The sequence below is a fragment of the Rhinatrema bivittatum genome, chromosome 3 (assembly GCF_901001135.1).
Source record: "Rhinatrema bivittatum chromosome 3, aRhiBiv1.1, whole genome shotgun sequence".
Taxonomy (NCBI): Eukaryota; Metazoa; Chordata; class Amphibia; order Gymnophiona; family Rhinatrematidae; genus Rhinatrema; species Rhinatrema bivittatum.
Genome location: NC_042617.1, coordinates 324319654 through 324340962, shown reverse-complemented (window position 1 = coordinate 324340962; position 21309 = coordinate 324319654). Strand labels below are relative to the sequence as shown.

Sequence of the window (21309 nt, the reverse complement as noted above, 5' to 3'; positions counted from 1 at the left end):
ATGTAGGAGCACAGTGCACATCCTTACTGTAGTATGTAAAAGCAGAGGGCATATCCTGGTGGTTGGAGCACAACACAAATCCTGTCTGGAGTATGTAAAAGCACAGGGCATATCCTGGTGCTAGGATCAAGGTACACATCCTGCCTGTAATGCACAGGAACACACCTCACACCTGGTGATAGGAGCACAGAGCACATCCTATCTGTAGATTTTAGGAGCACAGCACACATCTGGTGATAGGAGAACATCACACATCCTGTCTAGAGGGTGTAGGAGGACAGGGCACATCCTGGTGGTAGTAGTACAGTGCACATTCTGCCTCCACTGTGTAAGAGCATAGCACACACTTGGTTATAGGAGAAAAGTGCACAATCCTTTCTGTAGTGTGTAGGAGCAGAGGACATATCCTGTCTTTAGAGTTTAGGAGCTCAGAACACACCTGGTGATAGGGGAACAATGCACATCCTGTCTGTAGTGTGTAGGAGCTTGGTGCACATCCTGTCTGCAGTGTGTAGGAGCAGAGCACATATTCTGGTAGTTGGAGCACAGTGCGCATCCTCTTTGTAGTATGTAGGAGCACAGGATGGTAGCAGTACAGTGCACATCCTGTCTGTAGTGTGTAGGAGCAGAGTACTTATCCTGGAGATAGGAGCACAGCGCACATCCTGTCTGTAGTATGGGAAAGCACAGGGCATATCCCTGTGGTTAGAGCATAGCACACATCCTGGTGGTAGGATCACAGTGCACAACCTGTCTATACTGCAGAGGAGCACGGTGCACGCCTGATTTTAGGAGCACAGTGTGCACATTCTGTGTGTAGTGTGTAGAAGCATGGGGCAGATCCTGGTCGTAGGAGCATTGTGCACATCCTGTCTGTAATGTGTAAGAGGACAGTGCACATCTTGTTTGTAGTGTGCAGAAGCACAGGACAGACGTGCTGATAGGAGAACAGCACACATCCTGTCTAAAATGTGTAGGAGCACAGGGCACATCCTGTCTGTAGAGTTTAGGAGTACAGCACACTACTGGTGATAGTAGAACAGCACACATCCTGTCTGTAGTGTGTAGGAACACAGGGCATATCCTGTCTGTAGTATGTAAAAGCACAGGGAATATCCTGTGGTAGGAGGACAGTACAAATCCTGTCTGTAGTATGTAAAGTAAATCTATAATAATAAAGACCAACACAATCCAAAAATGAGATGTTGATATATAAGACGCATAAATTATGACCACTAATAATCAAGACTAGAATATGACCATCATACTAGGCTTCATCGTATAGTAGAATACTTTAAAACTCTGCCTTATGCATAATCATCGGTCAAAAGTTCAATTTTTTAAAATTGAACTTTTCACATTTTTAAAAATTGCTAGCAATGTATTAAGCCCTTGATAAAGGACAACCGTCCGAAACACAGTCCCGTGTCGGGTGTTGGCAATATAGAAGAGAAACACACATCTTACCATCGTGAACTTTTGACACTTGGGCTTGAAGTGTGAACTTTTAACACTAATAACAAAGATTAGATAAGTGTTGCATCTGGTTATTGAAAAACTGAATCTTATATAGAATTGTCGATGGATATTCACTTTGGCATATTCATTTGAAAATATTTGAAAAAATTGAACTTTTGACCGATGATTTTGCATAAGGCAGAGTTTTAAAGTATTCTACTATACGATGATGGTCATATTCTAGTCTTGATTATTAGTGGTCATAATTTATGCATCTTATATATCAACGTCTCATTTTTGGATTGTGTTGGTCTTTATTATTATAGTGTATGTATGTCCAATGATCCTAACTCAAAAAGGTCGTACTTGTGCACAACCTACCAAGTGTAGTATGTAAAGCACAGAGCATATCCTGGTGGTAGAAGCACAGTGCACATCCTGTCTGTAGTGTGTAGGATTACAGCACACACCTGGTGGTAGGAGGACAGTACACATCCTGTCTGTAGTGTGTAGGAGCATAGTGCACATTCTATCTGTAGTGTGCAGGAGCATAATGCACACCTGATGTATGGAGAACAGTGCACATCCTATGTGTAGTGTGTAAGATCACAGCACACAATTAGTGATAGGAGAACAGCGCACATCCTGTCTAAAGTGTGGAGGAGCACAGTGCACTTCCTGTCTGTAGTGTGCAGGAGCATAATGCACATCCTATCTGTAGTGTGCAGGAGCACAGCACACACCTGGAGATCGGAGAACAGCACACATCCTGTTTGTAGTGTGTAGGAACACATGCCATATCCTGTCTGTTGAGTTTAGGAGCATAGGACACACCTGGTGATAGAACAGCACACATCTCCTGTCTGTAGTGTGCAGGAGCACAGCACACACCTAATGATAGGAGAACAGCACACATCCTGTTTGTAGTGTGTAGGAGCACAGGCACATCCTGTCTGTCGAGTTTAGAATCAGAGCGCACACCTGCTGATCGGAGAACAGAGCACATGCTGTCTGTAGTGTGTAGGAGCACAATGCACATCATACTTGTAGCGTGCAGGAGCACAGCGCACACCTGATGATAGGAGAAAAGCACACATCCTGTTTGTAGTGTGTAGGAGCACAGAGCACATCCTGTCTGTAGAGTTTAGGAGCACAGCACACACCTGGTGATAGGAGAACAGCACATCCCTAGTGGTAAGAGCACAGCGGACATCTTGTCTGTAGAGTTTAGGACAACAGCGCACATCCTATCTATAGTGTGGAGGAGACAGTGCATTTCCTGTCTGTAGTGTGCAGAAGCACAGCGCACACCTGGCGGTAGGAAAGCAGTGCAAATCCTCTTTGTAGTGTGTAAGAGCACAGCACAAATTTTATTTAATTTTTGTGTAATTGATTTATTTTTCTTCTAGCTCGGTTCCAATCCCAAAGGATATCGCTTACTTTAGAAGAGAGCGGGAGCTGATACTGAGACGGGGCTTAAAGGTACCTAAAATTATTGTATCAATGCATTAATAACTAAAAACCAAAGATTCCCTGTACGGTTATTGCCACCAGAAATGGACCATTTTCTTTTTTCAGGATTCAGTGTGCATGCTGTAGCCAAGCTGGATGTGATTTATAAACTTATTATGTCACTACCGTAGCAGCATCCAGAGCTCTGGGAAGAGTTTCATGTGGAACGCGCTGCCTGTTCCCTCCGAGGCTGCTCCACCCTGGGCCGGAGCCACGCCCCTGGTCCCTCCCCGAACCGCCCCCTGACCCCTGGACACGCCCTGGACACGCCCCCTCCTGCCACTTATACGAAGCCCCAGGACTTACGCGCGTCCCAGGGCTATGCGCACACCGGCATGCGAGTGCCCTGCGCACGTAAATCCGGCAGGATTTACACGCGCAGGGCGTTTAAAATCCGGCCCAAAGTATCAGAGAGAGAGAGAGAGAGAGAGAAAGGTGTATATTATCTCTATGAGAGACCTGCTCTAGGGGTGGAAGTGTGAAAAAAATAAAGTATCAGACAGTGAGAGAGAGAGAAAGGTGTATGTATCTCTATGAGAGACCTGCTCTAGGGGTGGAAGTGTGTAAAATAAGTAAATTATTAGCAAGAGAAATGTGTGTATCTCTGAGAGACCTGCTCTATTGGTGGAAATGTGTAAAAATATATCAGAGAGAGACAGAGAGAAAGAGAGAGAGAAGTGTATGTATCTCCATGAGAGACATGCTCTAGGGGTGGATTTGCATAAAAATAAATAAAGTATCAAAGAGAGAGAAGCGTGTGTATCTCCTTGAGAGTTAGCTCCAAGATTGGAAGTGTGTAAAAATAAATAAAGTATCAGAGAGAAAGAGAGCGAGAGAAAACATAAGAAAATAAGGCTTGCCATACTGGGTCAGACCAAGAGTCCATCAATCCCAGTATCCTGTTTCCAACAGTGGCCAATCCAGGCCATAAGAACCTGGCAGGATCCCAAGGGGTAGAGAGATTCCAATCTGCTTATCCCAAGAAGAAGCAGTGGATTTCTGCAACTCTACCTTAATAATGCTTAATGGACTTATCCTCCAGGCACTTGTCCAAACCTTTTTAAAACGCAGCTATACTAATAGCTTTCACCACATCCTCTGGCAATGAATTCCAGAGCTTAATTATGCATTGAGTAAAAAAAATATTTTCTCTTATAGTAACTTCATTGTGTGTCCCCTGGTCTTTGTACTTTTGAAAGAGTAAACAACTGATTAATGTTTACTCATTCCATTCCACTCATAGTTTTATAAACCTCAGCCGTCTCTTCTCCAAGCTGAAGAGTCCTAACCTCTCCAGCCTTTCTTCATAGGGGAATTGTTCCATCCCCTTTATCATTCTGGTTGCCCTTATCTGTACCTTTTCTAAATCTGCTATATCTTTCTTAAGATGTGGTGACCAGAACTGCACACAATACTCAAGATGAGGTCGCCCCTTGGAGTGATACAGAGGCATTATGATATTCTCTGTTTTATTCTCCATTCCTTTCCTAATAATCCCCAGCATTCTATTTGCTTTCTGGGCTGCTGCTGCACATTGAGCAGAAGATTTCAAGGTATTTTCAACAATGACACCTAGATCCTTTTCCTGAGTGGTGACTCCTAATTGGAACCTTGCATTTTGTAGCTATAATTTGGTTTTCTCTTCCCTAAGGGGTAGATTTTTTAAAAAAGCACGTTCGCGTATTTTTGTTGGCGCACCAGGTGCAAACAAAAGTACGCTGGATTTTATAAGATACGCGCGTAGTTTATGTCCTTGGAGGCGAGGAAATGAGTCCCTGTGTTGTCTGATTACTGGTAAACAAAGTTTTTGTTTCCTTCAGGCTTTTTGGTGTTCCAAATAGATTTTATGATGCTGATCACAGATATTACTTCAAAATTTGTACATCACGTAAGGTTTTTGAGAAACTGCCAATTTTGTGTTCTAATAATTGTGAACTTTTAAAACATAATCTTATGTACATATATTTTCTTGCTGGACAGTAGTTTTTATGATTTTTAAAATTCATGTCATATTTTTGTTGGCCATAAACAACGTAACATGTAATAGAGAGTACATTTTTTAAAAATACACCAAGAAACTCTGCCTGATCATGCTAGAACTTGCTTGGGCAAGCCCCAGCTTGGCTGCAAGATTCCAACTTGTTTCCATAACGATGCAGTCTTATATATACAGCAGAAATGAGTAGTCTCCTATGCAACGTCTGTGTGAATGAGCTAATTGTATCGCTAAAATTGTTGAGTTTAAAGCTTATGGATTTAATTTCATATGCTTTATGAAATGTCGCGCCAATGTTGTAATAGCCGTGACACGTTTTGTTACATCTGTGGTGAGTTTACTCTGAAAGCACAGAAAAGGAGTATGACTGCACTCATTAAGAAGACATATAAGTTATACTTTGGGTGCAAAATTTGTGACCAGGACAGAGCATGGGCTCCTCATATATATTGCGCATCTTGTGCCAGTAGTCTGTGAGCTTGGCTGAAAGGGGTGTGACCATCCATGCCATTTGCCATCCAAATGATATGGAGGGAACAGAAAGATCATATAACTGACTGTTACTTCTGCATGGCGAATGTGTCGAATCCAGAATTTCATTTGGCAAAACCTAGACTAGCATTAAGTTCATATAAACATGTCAAAATCTAGAGGTAGGCTTTCCAAGCCTCCCCACACACTTATCAGCATTTAGTATTTAGCACTGTGTTACCCCCCTCTTCATTTCCAATTCCCTGTTGTATCCCCTTGTTTTATTGTAACTTTATTCTTCTTCTAATTCTGTCTCTTGTTTATCGTTATTGTTAAGATCTTTGTTCTCTGTAAACCGAATTCATTTGATTTGTATCAAGAAATTCGGTATAAAAAAAAGTTCTAAATAAATAAATAAATACTCATCAAAGAACAGGAAGTTTATTGAGTACCCTAACCTTGCATCGGCAATGAGACCAGTGCCGCATGACGACAGTCTTCCAAAACCGCCATAGGTGTGGACATTTGATGAAGAGGATGAGGAGGTAGGCGATGATGGTGAGCCATCGCAGATGGAAGCTGTGGCTGATCCTGACTTTGTGCCATCAGCATCCAGCAATCCTCATTTAATATCTCAGTCAGAGCTGAATGATCTGGTCAGAGATTTGGCTTATCGAAAAGTCAGGCAGAGCTGCTTGGGTCAAGGCTGCAAGGATGGAATCTTTTGTCATCTGATTCAAAGATTTCAGTATTTCGCAGCCGTCATGAAGATTTGACAAAATATTTCAACCACGTAGACAGTCTGACTTTTTGCTGTGACCACGACCCAACAGAATGGCGACTGTTTATTGATTCATCAGTATTAAGTTTGAAGGCTGTTTTGCTGTACAACAGCAATATCTACCCATCAATACCTGTCGGACATGCCGTTCATATGAAAGTAATGTATGAGAACATGCAGCTATAGCTGAACCACATTGAGTACTCGAGGTACAACTGGAATTTGTGTGGTGATCTCAAGGTAGTTGCAATTCTACTGGGTCTGCAGCTTGGTTACACCAAGTATTGTTGCTTCCTTTGTGAGTGGGACAGTCGAGCAAGAGATTCGCATTATGTTAGAAATGTCTGGCCTCTCTGCAAGAAGTTTGTTCCAGGGCAGACGAATGTTGCGCATGACCCATTGATGGGTCCAAGTAAGATATTTCTTCCACTTTTGCACATCAAACTTGGGCTGATGAAAAACTTCATTAAGCAATGAACAAGTAAAGCCTTAGATTATTTGCGGCAAATGTTTCCAAGCATAAGTGATGCCAAGATAGAAGAAGGTGTTTTCGTTGGCCCACAGATCCGAGCTGTAATGAAGGACAGCCACTTTGATAGTCTTTTGCAAGGTACAGAACTTGTTGCATGGAGAGCCTTCAAGAATGTCGTTTGTAACTTTCTAGGCAACTATAAGGCAGCAGACTATGTCGAACAGGTTGAAAATCTGCTTCAGACAACTTTGGCGCTGTGAGTGACGAACATGGTGAAAGGTTTCATCAAGACATTGTCAAAATGGAGAAACGGTATCAAGGCAAGTGGAACCCCTCCATGCTGGGTGACTATTGTTGGACTCTCCTCCATGAAATGTCGGACAGTTATTACAAATGAAAATCTGCGGCAAAACATTTTTAGTTTTGTTTTCTGTGCTAACATTGCCATTATAGCTTATGCCACTACAGACACATAACAATGCTTAATGTATATCGCACTTTTCTGGCAAACGGTACGTGATACAGACGTAATAAATGCATATTTGTGTTCAGCTTGTTAAAATCTACTTGTTTCACCGAAGGTTGTGGAGGAAACAAAATGTTCCCAGAAATTTGTTTACCAGTGGTTATTGCTGTTGCAGGTGGCAGAAGCGAAACCTCTTGGTATTCAGGCTGATGTCCTGATGAAGGAACTGGAGAGCTGCCTGAGACAGGAGTATACTGTGGAGAGCGTACCTCTTCTGCTGCACCAGGTAATCTCTGTGTACATGTATGCTTATGTGTTTGTGCATGCGAGTGCGTGCGCTAAGTGACAAAATTGCAGTGTCCCTCCTCAAAAGTTTACAATTTAAGTCTGAGCAAGTACAGAACTAACTCTAAATCCAACACCATACCATGTCTTTTTACCAAGTTTTCTACTAATCCACACAACTACCCCAAACTATTGAAGCCATTGTCCAAAACATCCATTCTCCCCATGCTTATTGAATTCTTGGTTTTAACTATGATCACTCCTTACAGGTTAGCCCAATATTTTCTTGGAAGCCTGATGGTCATACCACTTCTTTTAGGGTCTTATTAACTGCTCAATACAACTTACCCCAAGGTTACCCCCAAGGCTTGTGGTGTCACTTCATCATGCTTCTGTTATATCTTCACTTTTCTGAAAGTAAGAGTCCTCTGTGTTTATCCAATAATTGAAGTTCATTACCATTTAGCTTATACCTCCTATTCCAAGAAGGCGTGTCAAGCATCCATCATACTTTCCATGAAAATATATTTCCTGATGTTCCTGAGTCCATCCCCATAGAGCTTCATATCATACTCTTAGATCTACAAATTCCTTTTCATTTAAAAAGTTTTACACTTGCAACAGGGGATATCTCACCTCCAGAATGATCTTAGGGAATGCATCAACTGGCGTCATGCCTGGACTGCAGCACACCAGCCTTTTGGAGAGCTGTTGCACACTCTGCACACTCTGAGTAGTCAGGGGAAGATAGAGGATCTGGAAAGAAATTCATATACAAAGAGGTCACAATTACACTAAGAAGGATGAACAAAGAATGCAAAGGCAAGATTTACAGAAGAAAGAAAGCACAATGTAACCAAGAAAGGCAAAGACAGCAGGCATTACTCTGGGAATACAAAAACAGCACCTGCCATTCCACTGCATGCAACAAAGAACCATGCACAAGGCACAGAAAGGACACACAACAGTGTGTACACACACACAGAGGCACAACAGAGGGACAAAAGGGGAAGTAGGTGTAGTTGAAAAGAGGGACCAAATGACACCCATAAAAAAGACAATAATATATCGGCATGCCACACAGCAAGAGACACCATATGGAAAAGAAACATGCAGGCACACACACACACTCAAATAACAAATAGGGAAATATTCTACTAACTTCAGCTGGTTCTTGGGGCTCTTGCACTCCTGAGGGTCCATCATTAGCCACTACAGCACAGTTACTCTTTCCACTTCTACCTCCTTGAATGTAGGTGGCAGGATGAAAAGAGTAACTGTGCTCTAGTGGCTAATGGAGGGCCTTCAGGAGTAGAAGAGCCCCAAGAACCTCAGACCAGAATCAACTACCTTAGGGGTTCTGAGCCAATCTGAAAACATCCTATAAAAGAAGACACTTATTAGTGAACAGAATACAAGAAGTGCCAAGCAAAATATTAGTCTACACAGCACTCACTGGACTTATAAGCAATGTGTACGGACCCTAACCTTTTCACAGTGAAAGGTAAGATTCAGAACTTTCCAGACTTAGCAAAATTGGGAGGAGGACTCACCAGGAATAATTATCTTTATCCCAGTATTGGTTCTAGAGAACCATCTGCAGGAATGCAGGTGAGCAGTGACTAGGGGTCATGGTGGAAGCTCTGGTTGCCATCTTGTGTCTTGATCAGACAGTGAGCGTGAGTACATGCCTGCATTTTAGACTTTGTCCAGTGCCACCATGAGGGTGGTATATTACTGCATTTAAAGTGTCCAGGGCTCTTTCTGCTGCCTAGACACAGCTGAGAGGCATCATGTGCTCTTTGGTGGTTATAAACAGCAAGCTTGAGAGAAGGGGCAAAAACAGAGAGTGGTATCAGTCACTCCTTGGCCTCCAGATGGTTTGTAGATGATCTGGTTATCTCCATGAGTGGTGACCTCCATTCCTATTTGGAGCAGTGAGAGCAGGAGGTATGTTGGGTTTCCTAGCCCAAAACCCCCCCACTATGCCAGCCAATATGTCTGATGAATTTGTTGTAGAAGGTTGGAGGGTGATTACAGGAGTGCAATATGTTATGATATAACTGCTAAGGTTGCAGAGTAGGTGATGCAGTGATGGAGGCTTGCATGGGGCAGATGAGACTCCAGTAGCCTTTGCCCCAACCTTGCTGGCCTATGTGGAGGGAGCATGCAAGATAAAAAGATCATGACAGCTATGCAGGAGTGCATGGTGTATAAGGGAGAGATATGTGGTTAGTGCTATCCCTTTATGAAGAGGATAACCGAGGGGGGAAGGATGAAGAATAAAGACTGTGTAGATGGGGGGGAAAGGGGAGGGGTTTACATTTGGACACATGTTGGTCTTGAATATAATAATAAATAATAAATTTTATATTTATAGAATGTTAGCAGCAAGTCCTGCCGTGCAAGCTGCTAAGGCATTGGCAGTTTGCATCTGAGTATAAGAAGTGCTGTGTTTTTCCCCATTGATTCCTTTACAGCTAGGGTGAATATGTGTTTCAGAGAGTCTGCAAATGAAACGTTGTATTGCTTGCTTTTCTCATACACTGCTTATTCAGGGAAAACAGCATAGAAAAATGTTAAGTATAATAGTGGAGAGATAAGTAAGCTCAGCAGGTTTTTGGCTCCTTACCTTTTCGTCCCATTGATACACCAGCTGAAGCATACTTGGTGCAGTTTTCTATAGGGGATTGACATCATCTGAGTGACTTTGCGTGTCTGAAAAGGGATAACCGTGCTCACACATAGGGGCAGATTTTCAAAGGGGTGCGCGCGTAAGATACGCGCGTAACCCCTGAAAAGCTGCTCCTTCCACCCCCTGCATGCGCTGAGCCTATGTTGCATAGTCTCGGTGGCGCACGCAAGCCTCGGGACGCGCGTAAGTCCCGGGGCTTTCCTTGGGAGGGGGCATGTCGGGGGGGTGTCGGGAGCATGTTGCGGCCGGCGCGTCATTGGGGGGCATTCCGGGGGCAGGGCCGCGGGCATGGTTCCGGCCCAGGGGCATTCCGGGGGCGTGGACACGGCCTCCGGACCAGCCCCCGGACCGGAACATGGCACGCCAGCGCGTGCAAGATACGCCTGCCTCAGGCAGGCATAACTTTTGAAATAAAGGTAGGGGGGAGAAATTAGTTAGGGCCGGGGGGGGGCGGGTTAGTTAGGGGAAGGAAAGGGAAGGTGGGGGGCGCCGGAAAGAAAGTTCCCTCCGAGGCCGCTCCGATTTCGGAGCGGCCTCGGAGGGAACGGAGGCAGGCTGCGCGGCTCGGCACGTGCAAGCTGCCGATTTTGCACAGCCTTGCGCGCGCCGACCCCGGATTTTAAAAGAGATGCGCGGCTATGCGCGTATCTTTTAAAATCTGGCGTACTTTTGTTTGCGCCGGTTGCGCGAACAAAAGTACCCGCGCGCGTACTTTTTAAAAATCTGCCCCATAGTGTAACGAGCTAATGCATTCCCTCATTGCACCCTCATTAAATGCCCTGGCTAAGAATAGTAAATATTTTTATTCCCTGCCCTTCCTGAATAGCTATTCTTTCTCTCTCCCTCCCCTCAGAGTGTCGTGCTGCTGCTGCTTCTTAAATAACATTTGTTTGTCTCTCTCCCAAGTTTTTTACGGATAGGATTGCCCAGCTGGTCCGGAGTAAATATTTGCACCTGCTGAGATGGAGGAGGTTCTGCCAGCACAGCAGCACTATCGAACACCTCTATCCTCTCTACCAGGTAGGACAGGCAGGGCACAGGATGACAAGAGCATGCATTCCTGGGAGTCAGCAGGGTCTGTGCTCGTTCCAGGGCAATTCAGCAGGGCACTTTCCTCCCAGGGTAGAGAGATCCCTCTTATTACCATAAAACACTTGCCAGCGTTCCACTTTCTAGTGAAGAAGGGGGCTACGTGGACTCGAAAACTCACCTGCTATGTCATCTTCTTTCAAGCATCTCTCAACCTACCAAGACCCCTCCTTCCAATCACCAAATGAATAATATGACGAAGGACTGAGACATCTCTGTTTCTCTCCTCTAAAAATATTCCATGTAGTGGCACAGGTGCCTCTGTGAGTCCCATTCACCTCCAGACTCAATCTCTCCTGGTGCAGGTCTTGAATTCTTCCAGCACATGCACCCTGCAGTTAAGCCCCCAGCCTTCAGCTCTCATTCTCTCTCTCTCTCTCTCTCTCTGCCTTCCTTAGTGATGGGCTCTGAGTAAGGCAGTGAGGCAGTCTCTCTTTCTCTGTCTGCCTGACTCAGGTCACTTGTTAGGCCCTCAGCTGTTACCAGGGCAGGAAACGTCTCTGCCTGAGCGGGGCTTGTTGTCTCTTCATGTAAACTTTCTTTTCATGTATTTACATTATAGAAGCAAGTCGGTTATATCATGCAGGAGTACAAAGATGCGGTTCAAAGGGCCAAGAGACTCTCTGTTGCCCGAGAAGACTTCCTCACAGACCATAGAAAGGCCATGAATGTGGTGACCCAGGAGGACCTGGTGATCTACCTGCAGTGGTTCGTGTGTCACCTGCACTCCCTCAAGAACATCCACAACTACCTCAGGGTACTTATCCTCACCTTCTCTGCCAATCCGGCTCTCTTCCCTCCTTCCTTTTGCTCAGGGTGGGGGGGGGGATTTTCACTTGGAGGATAAGACCTTTGCAAAAAGAAAAAAGCTATGAGAGGGTGCTTATGAATGGCCTTATGAGGATGTTCAGTTGCCCTGAACTGTTTGATAGAAGTCAGATGCTGCATGGTGGGGGATATCCTTCCTAACCTTGTACAGAATTGAATCTCTGGATGTTAGGCTGTGTATAAGGATATACTAGGGTTACCTGTAAGGACACTTTAGGCCTGAGGTCCACAGGACTGAACAATGGTTCATGAGTCAGCCCTGGTAGGTGGGTGGCACTGAGGAGCTTGCTGCACATCCCTGGGCTCATTCTTCTTTTGTTAGGGGTGAAAGGGGGAGACACACATGCACTACCATGCAAGGCTATCTGACATATCTTTAGCAGTGAAGCTTTCCTTGTACACAATATGGCTGTTCTGTCTCCAGGTGGGGCTGCAGCCCTTCCCACTTCAGCGTCACATAGCATATAGATATATAACTTTTGGGGCTTTCTCTGTGTAACCTCCCTCTGTGTAAATCACCCTTTCTGTAGCCACCTTTGAAGACTACAGAAAGGGTGAGTTTCACTGCTGCAATCCCGGATTTGCCAGTTGGGGGCCAGAAATCTTCTGGAAGATCCAAAGGGAGACTTGACACAAACTCAATGCCCTCGCCTTTTAAGAACATAACATAAGAAATTGCCATGCTGGGTCAGACCAAGGGTCCATCAAGCCCAGCATCCTGTTTCCAACAGAGGCCAAACCAGGCCACAAGAACCTTGCAATTACCCAAACACTAAGAACTTGGTTCCAAACAAATTTAGAATTTATTGTAAAGTCCACAAATTTTACATGATGTAGAAAACTGTAATCCATCCTCCAACAGAGGTCTCAATAGCAAAAATAGAGGAGAAGAAAAATAAACTTGATCGAAGTGCAATCACATAAGAGTCCTTCCTGTTCCAAACTCTCTCAACCCAAGGAGTTACAGATCAGTGATTAAATCCTTTCTTCTTCCAGGGCCTCAAACCGATAGGGTCCCAGCAAAATGCCATAATAAAGTCAACACCACCTCTACTGTGGGCCATCCTATTTATCTGATCGAACATACCAAGTATTAATCAACAACAACCTATCAAAAATAATCAACCTCAAAACCAGAGTCCCTCAAGGATCAGCTTTATCAGCCACCCTTTTCAACATATACCTTCTCCCCATTTGCCAACTACTAAAAGAATATGAAATCACACACTTCCTCTACGCTGATGACATTCAGCTCCTCATTCCCATACAAAATTCGATTGAAGACACCTACAAGAAACCTCAGAACTACTTATCTCAAACAAACATCTCCTAAATTCCCTGAAACTCATAATCAACTTTGACAAAACTGAAATAATACTCATGGATAAAAAACCCAATCCAACTCCGCCACCCCTGACAATACTTGACAAACAAATGATAACTATACTCCCTACCACCCACACCAGGAACCTCGGAGTTATCATTGATAAAGAACTTTCTTTCAAGCACCACATAGCAAATAAAACTAAAGAAGGATACCACAGCTAACCCTAAGACACCTGAAACCATTTCTCAACCCCTATGATTTCAGAACTGTACTTCAACTTCTTATCTTCTCCACCTTCGACTATTGCAACTCCTTACTAATTGGAATACCTTTTTCATCCTTCAAACCACTCCAAATACTGCAGAATTCAGCCGCCAGAATCCTAACTGGAACAAAAAGAAATGAACACATAACACCAAAATTGACCTCACTTCACTGGCTCCCTTTTACTGCATGTATTGTTTACAAATCTGTGACCATAATCCACAAAGTTCTAAACAATGATCATCAAGGTCTTAACACCCTAAACATAATCCCTCAAAATCCTCCAAGAAACCTACGCTCTAATAACTCAGGTTACCTAAACATTCCCCCTATCAAAGATGCACATCTAGCAACCACAAGAGAAAGAGCCTTTTCAATTGCTTCACCTAAACTTTGGAACACCCTACCTAAATTCCTGAGAACCCAACACGACCTAAAAATATTCAAAAAGGACCTAAAAACACTAATGTTCCGCAAATTCTACACTGACCCTCAGACGTCTGATCATTCCAACTCTCAACTGAACTCTCTGTTATAAACCTTTTAATACATTCTCTTCACCCTGAACTGCATACCCTCCTCTTCCAACCTAATAATGCTCTCTGGACTTGATATGCTTATTTCTGATATTGTTCAAATTGTTTTTTACTGTTGCACAACTGCTAAGAAAAATGTATATGTTTATAAACAGTTATGATGGCTCTACCGAATGACGATATATAAAACTCAACAAATAAATAAATCCCAGGAAAAAGGCTGAACTTCTGGAGGACACAAAAGCGGTCTAGCATACCTCCGAATTTAGACTAAGTCTTCTCTCAGCTAGGATTTGTGCAAGGAACCCCACTCCTCTCCTCTGCTTCTCCCCCCAGTGCTGTGGAAGCACCTTTCATGCCTTTTCATCAAACCTATCCCCTTTGAGGGAATGACACCTCCTTCTATCACTCAACACTAAATTTACACTTCTGGGAGCCCTTCCAAACCGCTCCTACCCAGGAACGATCTTGTACTTTGCAGAGCACCGTGGAAACGGAACTCTCTGTCCTTTTGTCCTTTACAGCATGGCTTCCCAAACCTGTCTTGGGGACCCCACAGCCAGTCGGGATTTTAGGGTATCCAAAAAGAATATGCATGATATAGTATCCACACCATGGCAGTCTTTACCCATGAGTTCTTGTCTTGATCCATTTGAAATGGCAAGGCCAATACCTACAAGAAATTCTTCAAAGTGCTCTGTACACATTCATCTTAGCCATATATCTAATAAAATAATGTTAAGAACAGAAAAGTAATATGTAAGATGTATGTGCCTAAGGGAGAACCCAAGAAGGCAGATCGGAAAACAGCCAAATCAGAAAAGAGCCACAGGAAAAAAGCAGAATGTATAAATAAAGTTATATGAAGAGAAGAAAAAAGAGACATGTATAAATAAAGTTATACAAAGAGAAAAAAAGAAGACTGTATAAAGTTATACAAAGAGAACAAATGTATAAATAAAGTTATTTGAAAAGAAAACAGAGGAGGAAAATTGTATAAATAAAGTTATATGAAAAGGAAAAAAAACGAATAAGAAGATAAGTGTCCCTGGAGCAAGAATAGAGCCCCACTCAAGTTATCTAGCTGTTATGATTTGTGGGTATGTGGGCCCTTGGCCCGAGGTGCAAGTTGACACTACCCATGGGAAGGACCCCCACAGGTCTGTACCGTTGGGAGGAGAGCTCAGAGACAGCGGAGAGCTCTGGGTAATGCAATAAAGGGATCCGGAGGCACCAGGAGGGACTCCAGAGGGCAACCCCGAAGGGAAGAGCTGCACAGCGCAGGATGATGATGCAATGCCGTAAGCCAGCCCACAGGACAGGGAAGCCCGGATGAGCCTCTAGAGATAACGTAGCACCACCCCGAGGAGCAGGGAAGTTGAGGCAGTCCCAATGTCGTTTGTAGGCGCAACCTATCTCCAGACCCAGACCTCTGCTTCGCCTGACTATGCCATTGCCTATCTTCAGACCCAGACCTCTGCTTCGCCTGACTACACCATTGCCTATCTCCAGACCTGGACCTCTGCTTCGCCTGCCTATCTCCAGACCCGGACCTCTGCTTTGCCTGATTATGCTCTTGACTATCTTTGTGATCAGACCTCTGCCTTGCCTGACTACGCTCTTGACTATCTCTGTGATCAGACCTCAGCCTTGCTTGGAGGTGGAGGAGGAAGGAGATTACCTGGCATCGCTGTTGCCATCGTTTCCTGCACAGCTGAAACTGGGGGTAGAGAAAGCAAGCCTGACCTGATGGAGCTACAGGGAACTTCCGGGGCCTGACGTCATCAGGAGGAGTCGTGGAGAGCTCCTCAAAACCCGACCCTCTTGCGGCATGCAGCCGATGCCGGCGTGCCACCCAAGTCACGTGTGCCTAAGTGGTGCACGGCTTTGCCCGGGAATTTTGGCCAATGGTGATATATTTAGATCTCTTCCACCTGCAGTAAGTAATAATTTTAATTTCTCTTTTTCATGTTAGTATATCTTTCTCCGAAGCTTCCAAGCAGGAATCAAAATATTTAAATACTGGTAGTTGAAAACTTTCAAATTTCCTTGTTATTAATTTCCTTTGGTATTTAAGAATGCCACACACAAAAAGGAAGGGGAAACTGAGAGAGGTGACTATTACATCCTCCCCAGTGAACCCCTCCCAGTCAAAAATTGAAAGTTTTTTTCAACACAGTCCCTGTAGGAGGCGCTGTGGTATCCACTACTGAGCTTGATGTGGATTCACCAGCCTCAGTCACTTCATTGAGTCCGGGAGCACCGAATACTCCTTCCCCTCCACGTGGAGATAGACCATCTCTACTTAGAGTAATTGAGTCCAACCTTCAAATATCTGAGGAAAAGGTTCTACAAGGAGGCGGTGGAGCAGGACCTTGTAAACGAGGTGAAGGAAAAATCTCTGACACACATAAAGATCTGATCAGTGTTGGAGTCCCAGAGTTAGCTGCCATTGTACCCAATAAAGTGAATAAGCCTTCAGTAATTATGCTTGATAATGTCTGGACTGCGATTATGACCCTAGAAAAATCTATATCCACTTTGAATAAAAGGATGTTGAAAATGGAACAACAGAATGAGACACAGAGTATACAAATGAAAGAACTGGATCAGAAGGTAGAACAAAAGAAAAAAATACAAAGTGGACTAATATAAGGGGAAATAGTTCAGCAGAAAAAGCTGGAAAGAATTGAAAACGAATTGAGGTACTTGAATTTGAGGGTGATCAATTTCCCTCAAATTAAATGTATTTCGACTCAAGAACAATTTAAACAATACATAAATATGGTGTTAAAGATACCAGTAGAATCTACACCACCACTGGCGAAAATATATTTCCTAGCTGGAAGAAGATCGAAAGAAAAAGAGGAAGACCAACAGGAGCCTCTTAATGTAACCGAGCTGCTCGAGTCTTCAAATGAGGAAATAGTTGAAAAGAGAGGAACAGTTCTGGTAAAATGTATTTTTCCCTCCGATAGGGATATGGTATTGAAATTGTATTTGAGGAACTGGACTGTTAAGTATTACAATCAACAATCTGGATCTTCCCTGATGTCACAAAAGTGACTCAAAATAGAAGAAAGGAATTTTTTGCCTTGAAACATCTGATAGACCAAGTGTGAGCTCAAATGACTATCCACTACCCAAGTAAATGTATGTTAAAATTGAATAACATAAATTATATCTATTTTGAACCTATAGATTTAAAAAAGTTCCTAGAGGCTAAGAATCTGATTGGGGACATGGTAGATGAATAAGGGTATTCGCATAATAGTAAATAGCAGGGTAAATTTTATTCCAGTTTAATTAAACATTAATTTTCTTTGAAGTATACTCAGTCTAAAATTTTGATTCTTGCCTATTTTTATTGTAATAGGATGTCTAATAATGGGATAAATTAAGTTTAATATGATTTCCTTAGAATTCTATGACACAATGTTTCCCTTTTTTCTTATTGTTAAGTATTTTGGTTTTAGAAGTATTGTAAAGTTAGATATCCGTAATATATTATGGCAATGTATTGTCATGAATTATAAAAAATCCAATAAAGTTTAAATTAAAAAAAAAAAAAAAGACCTCAGCCTTGCTTGCCACTGCCTTTGGATTGCCGCCAACCCTGACTCAAGCCTGCCCTTGGACGCCTCTCCAGCTTACTCCCTGGACGTGGTTTCTTCAGGCTTCAGCCTGCTTTTGCTTGAGCGCCCTCTGTCTGCCTCCATTCCATTGGCGCCTGAGTTTCCAGGACATTACCCAGTCCAGAGTAAGACTGTACCATCTCTCACCTGCTGTCTCTGGGCTGAACCAACTCTTACTTCGACTACACACAGAGGCCCATCTAAGATCTGCCGGCTCTGGGACCCAAAGGCTCAACCCGCGGGGAACGAGGGCTGGTATAGGTGAAGCTCCAGCAGCCTCTGTCTATCAGCCCACTCCGCCTACCGACGGTGTGGACCTGTAGGTCCTTACCTATGGGTTGCATCAACCCCATCTCGGCCCAAGAGTCCACCTCCGACGCAACAATCATTTTGTATCATCTGCAAGTTTTATTTCCTCACTCATTGTATTCTTTTCCAGATCATTTATAAATATATTAAAAAGCAACAGTCCAAGTACAGATCCTTGAGGCACTCTACTGTTTACCCTTTTCCACTGAGAAAATTGACCATTTAATCCCACTCTTTGTTCCTGTCTTTTAACCAGCTTTCAATCCATGAAAGGACATTGCCTCCTATCCCATGACTTATTAGTTTTCTTAGAAGCCTTTCATGAGGGACTTTGTCAAACACCTTCTGAAAATCCAAATACACCACATCTACTGGTTCACCTTTGTCCACATATTTATTAACCCCTTCAAAACAAATGTAGGAGATTTGTGAGGCAAAACTTCCCTTGGATAAATCCATGCTGGCTGTGTCCCATGAAACCATGTCTATCTATATGTTCTGTGATTTTAATCTTTATAACACTTTCCACTATTTTTCTCGGCACTGAAGTCAGACTCACTGGTCTATAGTTTCCTGGATCACCCCTGGAGCCCTTTTTCAATACCGGGGTTACATTGGCCACTCTCCAGACTTCAGGTTCAATGGATGATTTTAATGATAGGTTTCTGCCTCCAGCAGAAAGTGATACTGGATTTTAGTTGGAAGCCGCAAGTACAGTCGACCAGGGAGCTGAGGGGACGGTCAGAGTGGAATGTATGTCCCATAACTGCATGAGGCTCAGATGTGCATTACACACTCAGAGCTGGAAGAAAGTGCAGTTTTATTTCCACATTCAGAAGAATGTAGAGCTGTTGCCACATCGAGCTGCAGCGAGAACTTGACACAGATCCTTTGACTAGACAAATATGATAAGAGGCAGGTGGCATATTTGCTACAACAGACTAACATGGCTATCCCTCTGAAGAAGTGGACTAGTCACTACCTCAGCGTGCTCGGGACTCAGCTGTTAAAACGTCTTATATATAAAGGCCTTATAATAAGTCTTGTTTCTATAGCATATGCATTGTTCATATATTATTGATTTTAATGGTATATAAGCCATTAAAATCAATCATACAATGATCCTGGTTGATCACTGCTATTGTTTTGTTTTTGCCACTTGTAATCAGTGAATTTGCTCTTTATTGGATGGTCTTTGTTACTCTGTGTTTTTCCCTCTCATGCACTCCTTGTGCTTTGTAACCCCTGACTTTGGGTTTTTGTTTGATGACCTTTGCTGGCCCTGTTATTATATAACAGGGCCAGCAACTCACTTGCTAGAAGAGCGTGTAATAAATAAACGATGATGATGATGATGATATAGGCACTGACATGTAAGTACTTATTGTATCAAAAGAACATAACTTTGTCATACTGGGTCTAACCAAGGATCCATCAAGCCCAGCATCCTGTTTCCAGCAGTGGCCAATCCAAGTCACATGTACCTGGCAGAATCCCAAGGGATAGATAGATTCCCAACCTGCTTATCCCAAGAATAAGCAGTGGATTTCTGCAACTCTACCTTAATAATGGACTTATCCTCCAGAAACTTGTCCAAACCCTTTTTAAACGCAGCTGTACCAATAGCTTTCACCACATCCTCTGGCAACAAATTCCAGAGCTTAATTATGTGTTGAGTAAAAAAATAATTTCTCTTATTAGTTTTAAAAGTATTACCTAGTAACTTCATTATTCATCCCATGGTCTTTGTACTCTTTGAAAGAGTAAACAACTGATTAATGTTTACTTGTTCTACTCCACTCATTATTTTATAGACCTCTATCATATCTCCCTACAGCCATTTCTTCTCCAAGATGAATAAATACTGGTACCTCAATGCTTATCCTTGTCTTATTAATCCCTGTGCTCACAGTCACTCTAATGACATGCTCTGTCACCGATGACTCCTCCCAGGATACTTTAAATTTTGTTGTCATTATTATAGGAAACCAAGAAGAGGTGAATTTTTCTCTTGATTGTAATTGATTTAATGACTGTTTTCTCTTCCTTCTAACCCCTTTAGATGCTTCAATACTTGCCTCTCTCTGACAGAGCAGAGCAGGTAATTGATAAACAGTCTAAAAAGGTTGAAGACCACGAGGATGACGATAATGCTACCACTGGGTATCCATCTACATTCCCTGCCATCCGCAACCTTTTAGGATCAGATGGTAATGGGGGGGGGGGGGGGGGAGAGGATTGGGGGGGATGGTCACCCTGCTGAGTACATTTTTTTTCTCTCAGGGATTTCCAGGTCAAGCTGCAGGTTTCCAGGCAGTCTGCTGAAGGCTCAGATAAATTCAAAGCCTTCTCAGCTCCAGAATGGCCCTCTAATTGGCAACAAACTGTTGGAGGTTCCACCAAACAAAGTCAGGAGCTGAACATATCAGAGAGTCAGAGTGGCACCTGCAGGGGGAGGCTGAACTGGCTTGGAGTTTTTTGTGTTCCCCCCTTTTTTCTCCCTTAGTGGTCTCTGCCACTCTCCTCTTTCTGAATGGTATGCTCGAGATGCTAGCCCAATGACTGGAGGGGAGCCTCCTCTAAGGGACAGTCAGCGCCATTCATTGGCTGGCAGGTGTCTCCACATTAATGGCAGCTGTCTGCCTTCCTTCCCTGCCTTCCCTCCCCTCCTTCCTCCACCTCCCTGGCACACCCAGGTCTAACCAGATCCAATGGATAGAGGATTCAAGCCAGATACACTCCTCTGTGAGGTACTTCACACAGGACTGATTCAAGAGGATTTGGCATCCTAGGCAAAATATTCGATCATGCACCTCCTCCCCCCAACTTACCTATTGGTGGCAGCTCCAGCACAGATATTTTTCTTTCTAGTGGCAGTGGCTACAGAACTGTGCTCCCTTCACTGGCGGTATTGACTTTGGCACAACACTTCCCTGGGTCTTATGCTGACAGGATTTTGCTGCTCCCAAAATGTTGACGCTCTTGGTGACTGCCTAGTTTTCCTAATGGCAGCACTGGCACTGAGTTCATGGGACTACATCCTGAGCTATGGGGCTGGATACTGAGCTGATTTCTAAGGCCATCCTCCATGGTAATCTTCTCCTTTCATAATGATAGGAAGGCAGTAATCCTGGGAGGAAGATGATTCTTCCAATTTTTGTATCACTAGCATATAAATTTTGAGT

At 43.5% G+C, this 21309-nt stretch overlaps 1 protein-coding gene across 1 annotated transcript in view; it reads left to right on the top strand.

Annotated features, from left to right (window-relative positions):
* Positions 1-21309, top strand: part of LOC115088589 (putative uncharacterized protein C6orf183) — a 50774-nt gene that overhangs the window by 17670 nt on the left and 11795 nt on the right. Inside the window, exons 3-7 of the mRNA XM_029596846.1 lie at positions 2868-2940; positions 7332-7442; positions 11043-11156; positions 11788-11982; positions 20187-20334. Coding sequence (XP_029452706.1) covers positions 2868-2940; positions 7332-7442; positions 11043-11156; positions 11788-11982; positions 20187-20334 — 641 coding nt within the window. The remainder of the gene's footprint in view (positions 1-2867; positions 2941-7331; positions 7443-11042; positions 11157-11787; positions 11983-20186; positions 20335-21309) is intronic.